At 35.5% G+C, this 15036-nt stretch overlaps 1 protein-coding gene across 1 annotated transcript; it reads right to left on the bottom strand.

The window, feature by feature from the left end:
* Nucleotides 1-10549: 10549 nt before the first annotated feature.
* Nucleotides 10550-14745, bottom strand: LOC109216836 (glucuronokinase 1-like). Its single transcript, XM_019381036.1, has 6 exons — nucleotides 14422-14745; nucleotides 13702-13851; nucleotides 12431-12619; nucleotides 12196-12312; nucleotides 11345-11505; nucleotides 10550-10997 (listed from the first exon to the last, which is right to left on the bottom strand). Exons 1-6 carry the CDS (start codon nucleotides 14632-14634, stop codon nucleotides 10751-10753), a joined length of 1077 nt encoding a protein of 358 aa, XP_019236581.1. The 5' UTR covers nucleotides 14635-14745; the 3' UTR covers nucleotides 10550-10750.
* Between the last annotated feature and the right edge of the window lie 291 nt (nucleotides 14746-15036).

Genomic DNA, 15036 nt, shown 5'->3' with positions numbered 1-15036 from the left:
AAACAACTCCACTAAAAATACGGCAGGCAAACCGGTCACAGTTTTGGCAGCAACAAATTTCCCCTCGGGTCTTGATGAGGCACTAAGGTTAACTTTACTTCTAAAACCCCTAGTCAATATTAGTTTTTTTTTTATTACTCTGATTTGTGTTCTATTTCATCTCTGGATCTTGTCTTATTGGTGATTCACTGTACTACTGTAGGAGGCGGCTAGAAAAGCGGATTTACATCCCGCTTCCTGATTTTGAGAGCCGTAAGGAGCTTATAAAGATCAACTTAAAATCAATCGCGGTAAGCTCTCATTATTGTTGTCTGCTGGTTTCTTAGTTTGGAGGTACTGTGCTTCGTTTTTTCGTAAGTTCATCTGCTGTATAATCATCATATGTCTCTACTCAAAAATAGGTTCGATGATCAAAGTCAATAAAATGAATGACAATAAAATAGTACATGTACATAATAATTGAACTAGATGTTATTGCAGATTATAGTTCAGTGATTATTAATATTACAGTGAATGCAATATAGGAAGATATAAAAGAAAAAATCTATTAAAATTGAAGGTAATAATAAGAGACCTTTTGGTTACATCTTAGTAGAATTTTAAGTGACTAGAATGACGAGGAAGGGTGATGCTGGAAGTCTATATGAATTTTATACATAGACTCTGTTACACAGTAACTTGAGAGCAAACTCAAATATTATCTCAGCTCTTGAGATATGATTGATAACTGCTAATCATCAAAGGTGAATCCAGGATTTAGAGTTAGTGGGCTCAAAATGAGCGTGATATCAATCATACGTATCAATATTTAAATTTTTCCGCACTGCATGAGGCCTTTTAGCCGAAAGGAATGTATGCAGCTGAACCATGGTAACTGTGCTAGAGTCGCCTCCCATTATTACTGCTCCTCGACATTGAACAGAAATTTTTGTTGATACTAATAATCTGCAACATGAATGCCAGCTAGCTCCTGACCTGGATATTGACCAAGTGGCACGAAGAACAGAAGGTTACAGTGGAGATGATCCAACAAATATCTGTAGAGATGCTTCTTTAAATGGGATGAGACGTAAGATCGCAGGGAAAAACCCAGATGAGATTAAGAACATGTCCGAGGCCGAGATTTTGGAAATTCCAGTTATGATGGATAACTTGCTAGAAGCTCTAGTTAAAATACAACCCACAGTTTCTAGAGGGGACATTGAACGACATGAGAAATGGTTTTCAGAATTTGGATCAACGTAGAAAATCAAGTAAATGCTACTAGTTAGAATTGCTTTTTTTGGGGTCCCAAAAGATACAGTTACTAGGGAGACATTAGTCATATATCACAGTTGTTGTTCTCTCTGTTTCGTTCTCCCTTGAGTTTACAATCATTTAATTGAATGCTTAATTTTGCTTTCTTTTTAATAGATAGCTGGTTAAGAATTTCAGGTTATGCCGTTGGAAATGAACAGGAATAACAGGTTCAGAAACAAAAATACGCAAGGGAGTCTCTGTTGTGTTAAATAGATATGTATATAGTATAGACTTATAGTCATGCAGTTGGAGTTGGATAAGAAAAAACAAGTCAGCTAGTCAAAGAAGATTGTAGATCTAGTACATGTCTAACTAATATGAAATGATTCAATCATGCATTAAGAAAATCCACTGCGCGTGCTTCCATCTTTGGAGTTTGGAGGTGTGTCTGAAGAAAAAACTCCGTCTTATATGTTTCTTTAATCCTTTTACTGAATTGTTGCGTTTAAATTTACTATCTACCTATATATATATACATAATTATAGTTCATACCAAAAAATATTTATGGCCTAAGATTCAAGAAACCAAATCTTTTGGTATAATACTATGTGGTCTGATAAATCCAGTTTAGCACTGTGTCAGATCATTAAAGAGGAAACTTCTGACATGTAGCTCCCTTTCAATGGTCCAACGTGATACGAATCTAGACTAGTGGCAAGGGTGGCTCAAGGGGAGGCTAGTAAAACCTTTGCTTTAGGATCCCTAAATTTGGGGCCCCAAAAATTTTTTTTAGTTTTGAATTTACTATCTTATTTTCGCTTATACAATATTGAAGTTTATAGAAAGAAAAAATAATACTAAATCCTTATAAAAATGGAAAGAAACACTATCTATTTATTATCAAAAATAACGATTTTTACAATAAGATCCGAGGTAACGAATTGTAAATACGTGGCTAACATTTTATTAATTTGAATTTTCTTACCAATGTGAATAATAATACACTACTAGAATTCCGAAAAAAAGCGACCAAAAAATAGCGACCAAAGTTGGTCTGCAGAGAAAAGCGACCAACGTTGGTCGCCAAACTAGCGAAAATAATAAAATAAATAAATGAAACAAATTAGCGACCAAGATTGGTCGCCATTTGGTCGCTAAATTAGTCAAAATGTTGACTGGACTGGTCAGACTTGCTTGATCAAAGGTTTACTGAGATTAGTGACCAATGTTGGTCGTTAAAGTGGGACCCACCTTCAAAATTTAATAATTATATTATTATTTTAAAAAAAATATAAAATTCAAATATATATAATTTGAACTTGGCGACCAACGTTGGTCGCTAAATAAAGGGTAGGCAGATAGCGACCAAGTTTGGTCGCTAAAGTGGGACTCAGTTATAAATTTTAATAATTATATTTTTAATTTAAATATTATATAAAAAATATAAATAAATTCGATTTAAATTTTGCGACCAACTTTGGTCGCTAAATTAATTTCATGTATAATTAGCGACCAAAGTTGGTCTCCATTAAGGTCAACAATGGTCAAAATTAAAAATCACTTTTGTATTTACTATCTAAATAATATAAATGTAAGCCGTTAATATATATAATATATATACTTACGCTGTACTATGCACTAAGTATAAGTGTATTAGGTACTATACCAAGAAAAACGTTTTAGCTTTAATTCTTTTGATTAGCATTTTCATACTTTTGTCAGTCAAATTATTGTCTGAATCCGAAGAAATATTACCAATATCCCATTAAGCTTGTACGGATCAGACTTGGAAGAAAGTTGAGAACAAAACTTCCTATTATCTTTGTCATCATAGAGTCTTATGATCCCCGTTTTATGGGAACTGCCACGACCAACGGTAAACATTCCATCACCATCAACCTTGTCACTATCAATTAANTAAAACCTTACTAGGAAAAACCCCGTGGAAAAAAAATTCTAAGTGAAGGAAAAAGAGTACACATATTTAGTAATACGCATTGCTAGGTGCCTCATTAAAAACCTTATAAGGAAAACCCTGTGGGAAAAAACCTTAGTAAGGAAAAAAGAGTGCATCGCGTATTTTACTCCCCCTGATGAAAACCTTGTTTCAAATATTTGAGTCTCTGCATTCTAATCTTGTATCTGCATAACCAATACGATCTGCACCACCTTTGTTAGTATTAGCTAGATACATAAGTGCATAGCAATTGCACTGAGATAGAGTATTTCAGGACCAATGAGTTCCTCATCCTCTTCTGGAGGTCGGAAGAGATCCTTATTTACTTCAAGTGATCAAACACTCATTGATGTACTTAATGGGTGCGCTTTGTCCATGTAAAAGCGTTTAAAGACCCTTTCTGTATAGGCAAATTGATGGATAAAGATCTCGTCTGCTAAATATTTAATTTTGCAGACCAAGATAAATTTTTATTTTTCCAAGATCTTTCATCTCAAATTCTTTCTTAAGATATTCAATTGCTTTTGGAGCTCTTCTGGAGTTCCAATAAGATTTATGTCATCAACGTAAATAGCAAGCATAACAAATTCTGATGACATTTTCTTTATAAAAATACATGGACAAATAACATCATTTATGTAACTTTCTTTCAGCAAATATTTACTGAGGCGATTATATCACATGCGCCCAGATTGATTTAAACTGTACAAAGATATTTATAATCTGATCGAGTACATTTCTCGAGACTTTGAACTACATGCTTCAGGCATTTTAAATCCTTCAGGCATCTTTATAGAGATTTAATCAAATGAGTCATATAGGTTATAACTCGCATTTAAATGGCATGATATCTTCAGGTGTCTGGACTACTGGTCCGATCCTCATAATATTTCACAGTATTGTGCACTATATTGTATCAAATATATCGTCGACGATCATTTTGTATCGGTTCCTAAGCGACATAACTTGTTGAGATCTCATCACTTTCTTTCAGGTACCTCAACTTCTTCTGGAGTTTCATGAAATGTTATGTCGTGGGCTCTTCTAGAGCTCATTTCCTCCTCATTATGATCATTTTGATCATTAACTCCTTATCATTTTTCAAGGATTGTTACCTTTGGAACTGATTGGTCTACCACGCTTCATGCGTACAACAAACTCTATCCTTTAGGGACTTTAAATTTTAATAGGAGCATTTGCAGCTGAAATATGATATTTGATTTTGGATCAGTGTAACGACCCGACATGTCGTTTTAAGAATTAATGCCTCGTTCAGCGACTTAAAGTCTCGAGCATCTTCGTAATATGTATTATGACTCGCGTGTGTGGTCGAGTTTAGTTTTCGGAAGTGTTGGAACTAAATTTAAAGAAAAATTCTCATTTGGAAGCTTAAATAGAACGAGTTGACCGGAGAGTTGACTTTTAAGCAAACGACCTCGGAATGGAGATTTGATGATGGCAATAGCTTCGTATGGTGATTTTGGACTTAGGCGTATGTTCGAATTTGGATTTGGAAGTCCGTAGGACAATTCGCGCATCTTGGCGAAAGTTGGAAAAGATGAGATTTTGGAAAAATTCGACAGAAGGTTGAAATTTTGATAACGAGGTCGGATTTCGATTCCGAAAATTGGAAAAGCTCCGTTACGTTATTTATGACTCGTGTGCAAAATTTGAAGTCATTCCGGATTGATTCGATATGTTTCGACGCAAAATATAGAAGTTGGAAGATTTGAAAAACTCATAATTTGATTCAAGGCGCGATTCGAAATTTCTGTGTTGTTTAATGTTGTTTAAAGCCTCGAATAAGTTCGTATTGTATTTTGGGACATGTCGGTATAATTTGTTAAAGTCCCGAGGGCCAAGGATGAATTTCGAAAGGTTAACGGAATAAATTTCGGACCGAGGTAGCTGCTGAAATTTGCTGCTGTTTTTCTGGGGCAGCAGCTGATGTTTTCGCTTCTGCGGAAGCTTCATCGGAGAAGCGACAGCGCAGAAGCGATGCCTTGCATCGCAGAAGCGAAATGTGAAGGGACATGGCAGTCATCGCAGGTGCGATATTGGAAGCGCCGAAGCTGATGTTGGCAGCCATGGAGTGATCGCAGAAGCAGCAATTCTTTTGCATGAAAGTAGAAGTATTTGTAGATGATATGTAGATGAGCCATGGCTCTTTGCATGTAACCAAAGAACGTATGCCATTGTAATGAGAAATGAAGAAGATCAATGGCTGCTTGGGCAGTGAACGCAGCAGCAACCTGGACAGGAGCTGATGAAGAAGGCCGCAGATGCGCTTGGCCATCGCATAAGCGACAAACGCAGAAGCGACAGTAGCTTCGCAGGTGCGAGATTGGCCTGTGGATCGCAGAAGCGAGCTTTTGAGTCTCAAAAGAGGCTTCGCAGGTGCGTAAAACAGTACGCAGGAGCGGAAACGACAGAAACATAAGGCATCGAAAATCAGTGACTTTCCATTTCAATTAAAATTTTTGGAGCTCGGTTCTTGGGCGATTTTGAGGTGTTCTTGACGATTTCGACTCAAGTAAGTGTCCTATACTCGAATATGTTTGTATTTCATAAATCCATAGTTATTTTCATCGTTTAATACGAATTTAGATGGAAGAAATCAAGATTTTTGCAAAATCTTCCAAAAACAAAAATTTAAGATTTGGAGGTCGAGTTGTTATCGGAATTTGATAAAATTGGTATGGTTGAACTCGTATCGGAATGAGTGTTCGGATTTCGTAAGAATTATGTCGGTTCCGAGAGGCGGGTCCCGCGTTGACTTTTGGTTGACTTTTTAGAATAAAATTTTTATTCCACTTTATATTATTCGGAATTGTTTCCGATGAATTTTAATGAAGTTATACAATTAATTTGGATAGATTTGAGCTATCCGGAGGTCGATTCAAGCAAGGAGGCGATTTTAGAATATCGGACTAACTTCATAAAGGTAAATATCTTGCCTAACCTCGTGTGGGGGAATTTCCCCTTAGGCATTGAGTCTTATGTGAAAATTGTTTGAATGAAAATCATGTACGTGAAGTGACGAGTACGTACTTGATTTATATGTGCAAATTATATCGACTAAATTCATAGACACCCTTACGTATTAAAGTGAAATAAATCGTTGGAACTTAGTAAGTCCTTGATTTGTCATGCCTCATCCTTTGTTGTCGAGTTTGTATTTATATGATAATTTGGTGTAAATTTCCATTGGATTTTCATGTGAATTTCGTGTGTTGTTGATTTGACATTTCGTGAAAATAATTAGATTATGGATTTTTCTTCTACAAATAATCAATTAATTAAGTAAGTTTAAATTGAAGTATTAATATATTTATCGAAAATTTGGATTAAAGAAGGTGACGTATTATGCTGAGTTAATTTTCCATCTTTGTTGTAGTTGTCGGGGTTTTATGTACTTTGTGTGGAGCCTTGGGCTATTTGTTGTAAAATTAATTGATTTTGTTGTATCTTTGGAATTTGGTTGTCGCCCATGGGCAATTTATAATATGAATTTTTGTTGTGTTGCCATAGTAATATCCATGTAAATTATGGTGTGATTTGGGTCACTGTTATGCGGCGGATAAGGGTGGCATTCCATTTTTGATATTATGTGAGTATAAGGGTGGCATTTCATTGTGATTATGTGTTGGGATATTGTCTAGGCGGGGCGATAAGGGAGGCTAATATAGGAGCGATAAGGGTGGCTATATAGGAGCGATAAGGGTGGTTATAGGAGAGATAAGGGTGGCTATTGTCAGGGATGATATGTGGTGATGTGAGGATATTATGTTGGTGACTTTATGTGATGTTGTGATTTCTTGGTGATTTCTTTTATATATTGTGCAATTTATTTTTTTTAAATCCAGTAAATTTGATAATAATTGGATATATGTTGAAGTTATGAGCCTGTGAATATTGTCGGGCGGATTATGATATGGGCACGAGATGCCAGAAAAATATGATGAATTTATTATTGGCACGTAAATTGTCCGTGCAGTTATGATATGAAACATAGGCACGAGGTGCCGTGGTTATATAGTTAAAATGATATTGGCACGTGAGTTGTCCGTGCGGTTGTGATAGAAAAATTGGTACGAGGTACCGTGGAAATATGAAAATGGGCTGAGACCCGTATTTTATGATTTGAAATGTGGTGTCCCATGGTGATTTTTATTTGGAAGAATTATATTGGGAAGATATTTGTTTGGAAGAATTATGAGAAAGATATCTATTTGAAGGAGGTATGTTCGAAGTATATTTATCGGAAAATATTATATCCTAAAGATTACTATTGGAAAGATTTATAGGCGAAAGGTTAATATTTGAAGTATTTGATTAANACTCGTATTGTTAAGAAGAAGAAAGAGACTGATTCAGAAAGGTGGGTCGAGCGTCGAGCCTCGACTATACATGTAAGTTTTTACTTTTTTCATTTAAGTATTTTTGATTTTACTTTTTGTATAAAATTTTTGAAATATTAATTTCAATATAATTTTTTCTTATAGGTTCGCTTCACAACTGATGTGGGGGAATTCATACGCAGTCAGCCACCTAACGAGTCGGCCGAGGCAATTCAACTTTCGAACGAGGATGCTAAAAGAACACTCCTTGATTACTTTATATACTTTGAAATAGACAATAGAACTAGTTTTCGAATGAGCTTGTAATAAACGTTAACTTAGTTTTGTTAGCTTAATGTTTTAGTTCTATTGATCTTTATATTTTGTTGCTTTTTAGTGTTGTTGTTGTTATTGTTGTTGGCATAAAATGCTTGTTTAGGATATTTGGTATAAGCTGGCAGGTGGTGTAGCAGCCAAAACAGGCAGTTTCTGCCAAAAATATACCAAAAAAAGCGACCAACTTTGGTCTCCAGTTGGTCGCTTTTCACTTAAAAAAACAATTTTCTGGGCAATAGCGACCAGTCTTGGTCGCTATTCTATTTTAAAAAACAAGTTTTGGTAATTTGGCGACCAACGTTTGTCGCTTATAGTTAAAAGAAAAATTAATTCTTGCCATTGGCGACCAATTTTGGTCGCAAATTAAATAAAAAATTATAAAAATTATTAATATAACGACCAAAGTTGGTCGCTTGATATGATTAACAATAAATAAAAATAAAACGTTATTTACATCTGGAGACCAACTTTGGTCGCCAAATTTATAATATTAAAATATTTGAGCGACCAAAGTTGGTCGCTATATGCTTTGCCTGGAAAATTTGGTCCTTTTACCTGAGAGACCAAAGTTGGTCGCTAATTAGCGACCAACTTTGGTCCCTAAGGTAAAGGGACCAGCTTAATATCGACCAGGCGTGTTTGGTCGCTTTTTGGCCAATAAGCGACCAACTTTGGTCGCTTTTCGTGGTCGTTTTTTTCCGAATTTCTAGTAGTGATAGTATATTTATAAGATAACTACACTATAGACAAAAAGAAAAAAGAAACCAATGTAATATTAATACTATATTTTGGAAATTTTAACCAAAATCGTCCCTTATCTTTGGGGGTTGGACTAACTTTGTCCTTTTGTATTATGCTAAGCACTTATAGTCCTTTAATTTTGCTAAACTAGGGCAGTTTTGGTCCAACTAATAGAGTGCGGAGAATCTAACAGTAATACCCACGTGGGATGCACGTGAGAGGGTTAAAAAGAGGATCCCGTCTATTTATTAGTTCGATATTTTCTGGGCAAGTTCACATATTCAACAAAACAGATCGACAAATAATATAGACCTATTTCTTTTATCATGCCCCTCCCGCTTAGAACAATTCTAAATGAACTTTGTTCCCCACTTTATTTGTAAGCCTCAGAAACCGCTGAAAACCTCTAAGTCCCTAAGCATGCTAATCCGTGGAGTAGAAGCTCCCATCTATAGATATCCTTTTCCTAGAAGGATTTTCTTTCAAAATCACACTCATTGCTTGTAGTATACAACAGGAGTCTCTAGGAGGATATTATTCATACAATCCAGCAACTTGCAAAGTTCCAATTCACCAATATACTTGAAGGTACCAAAGTATCCACGAGTATCATTCTCATCCAATTGTAATTTTCCAACCACATAAATGGTTTTGTTACCATCATACACAAATGCATCCCGCTCAAGACATTCAGCACCTATAGTGTTTTGTATCAGCTGAGGTGTAAGGGCTACAGACCCCTCCTTGTAGACTGGGTGGGTTTTATTCCATGTACTGCCTTTATGAGACGCATCCTTTCAAGATTTATATATCTCTATTTTTATATATACAACCTTTTTAACATGATATGTAGTGAAACAATGCTTTTTATGTGATGATTCTCTGTCGATGGTGCAATTTTGGTCCTATGAGATGAGACAATTAAACGTTACAATCGAATCTTAACAAAAAACATTAGAATCAAACCTGAATCAGTCACTTCACTAATTGAGTTGCAAATTTCTTTCTTTGTGATGGCGCTGTCTGGAGCATATATCATCATGGATAATTTCTAGATTCCTGTTTCAAAATATGTTACCGGAACTATAATACAAGATTAATGATGTATATCAGATGAATTATGACGTAACATGTACGTGTAATCAAATGAATAGCTTTAGTGAGGATGTTAATTCATAGTTTACTCATACTTTAAGTAGGTTGCTTTAGTTCTTTGAAGAGTTCTCTACTTCCACAACCGCATTAAAGATGTAAGTACTACTTTTCATTAAGAATGGACAGAAATGCACAAGAATTATTGTGTTGAAGTTCTGTATATGTGTATTCTTTGAAGACCCAATTGCCAATATACTTTTAAACAAACTAGTTCCAATTTACTTTATTGGTCTTTTCCTACATATGGGTGATAGTTCAAAGCGTACCTAGTGGCCTAGTCCCAATAATATGGAAAATTGGCTAAGTGGAGTCATAATCCAATCTTCACTTGCTTCATTTTTTTTCATTCACAGCCCTGTTATATCTGGATTTAAAGGGGTGCATTGGGAGAACCAATGATCTGGGAAGATGAACGTGATGGGTCCTTTTTTAACCGTCTCATGTGTATCCCACGTGGGTATACTGTTAGATTCTAAATGTTCCGTTAGGCATTCTGTTAGTTGGATCAAAACTGCCCTAGTTTAGCAAAGTTAAAGGACTATAAGTACTTAGCATAATACATAAAGGACAAAGTTAGACCAACCCCCAATGATAAGAGACGATTTTGGTTAAAAAACTACTATAGTTGCAAGATTAAGGCGTCTTATTAAAGTCACGAATTTTATTGAGACGCCTTTGATTAGTGGGGTCAACATAGTTGCTCTTTCTGTTGGATTTGGAAAGTCAGAGGATGGTTTGCAACTTAAAGGATGACCGCACATTCTAAAGACGGATAAAAGATTGAGATCAATATTTTTTTTAAAGGATTTGACTGCTCAAGTTGCATGAAGAGATGTTTAATTCTCATGATCATTACTCAGAACAAATAAAATAACAAAGGGTAATGGTACATACTTCCCGATAAGCTTAGCATAGACCAATAAAAGGTGAAAGGAATAAAGAATATAGAGGGCTCCATATTTGGCAAGCAGGTCATGGTTTTCAATTTGATCCCAGAGTTTGAAGATCAACTTCGCTTAGAAATGAAGGCATCACTTTAATTGGCTGGAAAGTGAAACCAGCACTGTGGCATGCGTCCTCCAACTGCTTCACTTGTGAAGGTCCATCCGGACAGAACACAACCACAGCCCCACCACTTCCGGTGAACTTGGAAGCAGCACCTATCCTTCGAGCAATTTCAACCATCTCTATATTCATAGTTCCAAGGGCATCATCTCCAAACATACGCCTGCATAGTCCACGTACAAAATTTTAGCATTTGAATAGCATATCATATTACCAACTTATTGTATAACAATTCTAGCAATATTTGATTACATCAAAACTATGAAAAATAAGATGCAAAAGGCTAGAGGAGCTGTCTATCAATCAGTTGGATTTATTCTTTGTCCAAAACCAAAAGTTTAGATGGTCAAAGTTAGTCAATTTGCTAGTTTAAATACCAAGTTTAACCAGACGTAAAATCGGTACAGTTAATAACATTAAGATAAGTTTGGAACTGACACTACACTAAAGCACAGACAAGATATTAACAAATTCCTCTGATCAATCTAAGCAGGTTGTCATATGTTTTACCGTCTCAGGTCAAAATTATGATTCATGAGGGCCGCCAACTTAATGTAGTCCTTCTCAAGAAGTGTTTTCCGTCCCTCCACAGCTATGTTTGCAACCTCTTCCATGGTTGATCTTATGAATTCATCACCGTCTAACCATCTCTGACGAACTGTACTATGTACCTGTATTTGAAATAAGTATCATCTAGTATTTTGTAACTACTACATCAAAGTAATTCTTAGTGACAAAGAAAGGGCAAAAGTTAATCCGGACACTGATATTCATATTTCCTTAAAAACCTGCCACAACCATTAACTCTTCCATTGTCGGGAGAAATATTAAGAGATTAATGGAAAATATATCATTTAAGAGGTTAACCAGTTAAAGGATGCTGAAACTAAAGTGCCTCCTTCATGGACTACAATCCTACATTGATACTCCTCTAATTCTTTTCACTAACTTCTTTGTGTAAAATGAAAACCAAAATGTAAATTTTAACCCATTGCATGGCTAAGCAAACAACATATCCAACCAAAACTCAGTCACTCGGTCCAAAGAATCTTTGAACCAGACACCAGAAAGATTTTCCACACTACTAGGACTTGACGGACCACCTCAGAGGTCGGAAGAAGATTCTTGGAGACCACATCAACCCTTGCTGAAAGGGGTATGGGGGACAAGCAGGGCATATAGCCCATAAAGAGGTGGAATCCGTTCGTTCATATGCACACCGACTGGATCATCCACAGCGAAGATAATACTCGAAAAGGGACTACGAGTCACGAGTCACCTTTGAGCAATATTTTTCAGAGAGAAGAATGACCAAAAGTAGGCCTGACCTGAACAAGTTATACTGCACATTAAATACTCACCTTTCCAGAATCACTGGGATTTTCTGCATAGATCAGATAAAGAGGTGGGAGAAGATCAACATCCATGGGTGTATATATACCATGACCCAATTCATCCATGTGATTTTTGCCAAAATCCTGCAAAATAAAGGTAAAAAGGGAATATAAAATCAACTCTACAACTTTGGCAAGCTTAGTGCTTCCAAATATCACGCCGATACTAACTTGTAATAAAAAGTATAACACTGATGCACACCATGTATACAAGGCCTCCGTACACCTGTGCCACTCTATCTTGAAGACCCGCAACAATTCCAAGTTCCTTCTCTGCATTAAGGACAAGGTTCGGCCTTACCTCAACTTTGATTAGATGTCTGACTTTGTAAAAGTCAAGAAGGCAACTCAGTGCAGCACTAACAATTGCACTGGAACCTGAAAGCCCTGTCTGAGATGTGGAAAGTATTTGATGTATCAATCAACCCTTTCAACATGAGATAGATTAAATCTTCTATGTTATGATCAATAGCAATGACATATCCAGATCATGATCATTTAAGTAGTCTGATGTACCTTTTAGTTATGATTGAAACAGCATGCCTGCTATTTTTTAATTTATTTGCATATCTTAAACCAGAAGGTACTATGTGTAGTTTTATGCATAGGGCTATGTCCAAGGTATAAATGTTTTAGTCAACTTAGTTATTTTAGGTAAACTGTAAACCTACTAGTTAAGGCACATGTAAACAATGAGACGATATAAATAGAAGTAACTCCATTCTAAATTACCCTCTTGTATTTTAAACTGAGTAGCTGGAAACTCGAGCTAAACTATAAGCGAGATGGATAGTGACACCACCACAAAAATTTTGAAGCATGGAGGCTGAGCTGCTCGACAATTAGCAGATTGACACGGTTGAAGTTTCTTTGAGATTAAACAATCAACTAAAGCTTGAAGGGCCTTTCAGTCTTCAGTATAATAATCAGGCTAGCTCAACGTCAATTGGATAGACGATTTGGAATATACAGAGAACAACAGAGCCGTTTGAGCTCAATTGACAAGCTCACTGCTCATTTGAACTTTGTTTAGATTGTAAAAAGCCAATCACTTGAAAATATATTATTTTCCAGCTCAACTCGACTTATTTTGCTTACTACATTAAGGTGGGAAAAACTATAATCACTTCCAAAATGTTGGGCTGAAATCTCTTCCGAATCCATAATGCAAGGAATAACACAACTACTCGTGCAAATAAGGAAAAACCCTTGACTCTTAATACCAAGCAAGAACAATCTAGGTACTTGCAACTATTATCTATTCTAGACATAATTTTTTTTGCCTTAAATCTAAACTTTCACATATCTCTACTTGATTTTTACATTGATATTCTCGCTATAAGGAGAAAATCTGAAACAATGTTTCAAAATATAAACTAGCAAAAAGTTTTAAGTTCACCAATAATTAGGGTGACACAAAACCAAAATTTGAAACATCCAAAGGAATGTGAACATTGCAATGTTAAGATCTACCTGGCGGGGAATGTTAGTTTCATACGAGAGAGTGAAATTTCCATCATGTAAGGTAACATTGTTCTCCTTGCAATACTTGTGAAATATTTTACAAATAGCCATAAGTAAACGCACTCCTCCATAGTACCCCTCATTCTGCAATCTGTTCACCTGTCGATAACAAGCACAAGCAAAATGTTTTAAAATCAAATCAATCAAACTGCACAGAAATCCACAGAGCACAAAAAAAAAAGTGCAGCTATACCTATCATTCTAATTACTTCCTCCACCTCATTTTATGTTACGCCGTTTGATTGATTATGAAGTTTAAAATAAGAAAAAAACTTTTAGAACTTGTGGTCTAAAATAAGTTTTAGATATTTGTGTGACTGTAAACCATGAAAAAATGAGAAGTCTAGAATCAAATTAATTTTAAATGTTTGACAAGTATCATTCTAAATGACTAAAAAGAGAAGATTACAACGTAAATTGGGACGCAGTAAGCACCAATATTTCAGATGAGAATTAGCAATCCTCATTAACTCTGGCGTCAATTGACCACTTAGAATAACCGCAATCAAACCAAATAATAAACTCAAAACCATATCAATCAATCAACTATCTCTCAATCCAGACTATTCACATTGCCAGGTCTACAGACAGCTCAAAAACAATTCGAATATATCCTCTAAATTCGAAACAAACAATATAAGAATTTCACAAAAGTAATAGATAGCATACCAGATGAGAAACTGAATTGAATTGAACAAGATCGTGAGAAGGGTGAGGAACAATGACGAGATCTGTAGAAGGCTCTAGACGAACTGAAGCCCAAAAATTGCCGAGGCTAAAAGAGATTGTATTTCCAAAATAAACATCACTAGGGTTTCCAAGCAGTCCAACTCTGGCATAGGACTTGTGCTCAATCACCGCTGATTGTTTTTCAATCTCCATTGATATCGTCAGTAGAATTAATAGATACAGTAGAATTAGTAGGTATAACTACCGCAATGTTGAGATGTAATGGGGAATTTATTTTTGTACCGTAATCAGATGAGGAAGAGCAAATGATGAATAGCGTGACGTGGCAAATCAATCTTTTTGAGGATAAAAAGTACGAAAAAAGAACAAAACAAACTAGGTTTTATTTGCAAAAATTAATACTCCATCCATTTAGGTTTATTATTTGAACAAAAAAAAATTAATAAAAATTTCTCATTTTACTTTAATAAAAAAATTATATTCAAACAAATGTTGTGACCGGTTTAAAAATACAAATTACAAAAGACCTCTTTCTTTCTTAAATTCCAGTATATTTAAACTTTATTATATAAATTGCAATGGATGGAATAGATA

The sequence above is a fragment of the Nicotiana attenuata genome, unplaced genomic scaffold, assembly GCF_001879085.1.
Source record: "Nicotiana attenuata strain UT unplaced genomic scaffold, NIATTr2, whole genome shotgun sequence".
Lineage (NCBI taxonomy): Eukaryota > Viridiplantae > Streptophyta > Magnoliopsida > Solanales > Solanaceae > Nicotiana > Nicotiana attenuata.
Note: the sequence above shows the minus strand (reverse complement) of the source record. Positions and strands in the feature narration are given on the sequence as shown.

Excerpts from the sequence above, each read along its gene's own strand:
- LOC109216836 (XM_019381036.1), bottom strand. The coding sequence starts at position 14,634 with ATGGAGATTGAAAAACAATCAGCGGTGATTGAGCACAAGTCCTATGCC. Across the intron at positions 13,852-14,421 it reads TCAATTCAGTTTCTCATCTG|GTGAACAGATTGCAGAATGA; the intron begins GTATGCTATCTA and ends TGTTATCGACAG. Across the intron at positions 12,620-13,701 it reads AAACTAACATTCCCCGCCAG|ACAGGGCTTTCAGGTTCCAG; the intron begins GTAGATCTTAAC and ends TCCACATCTCAG.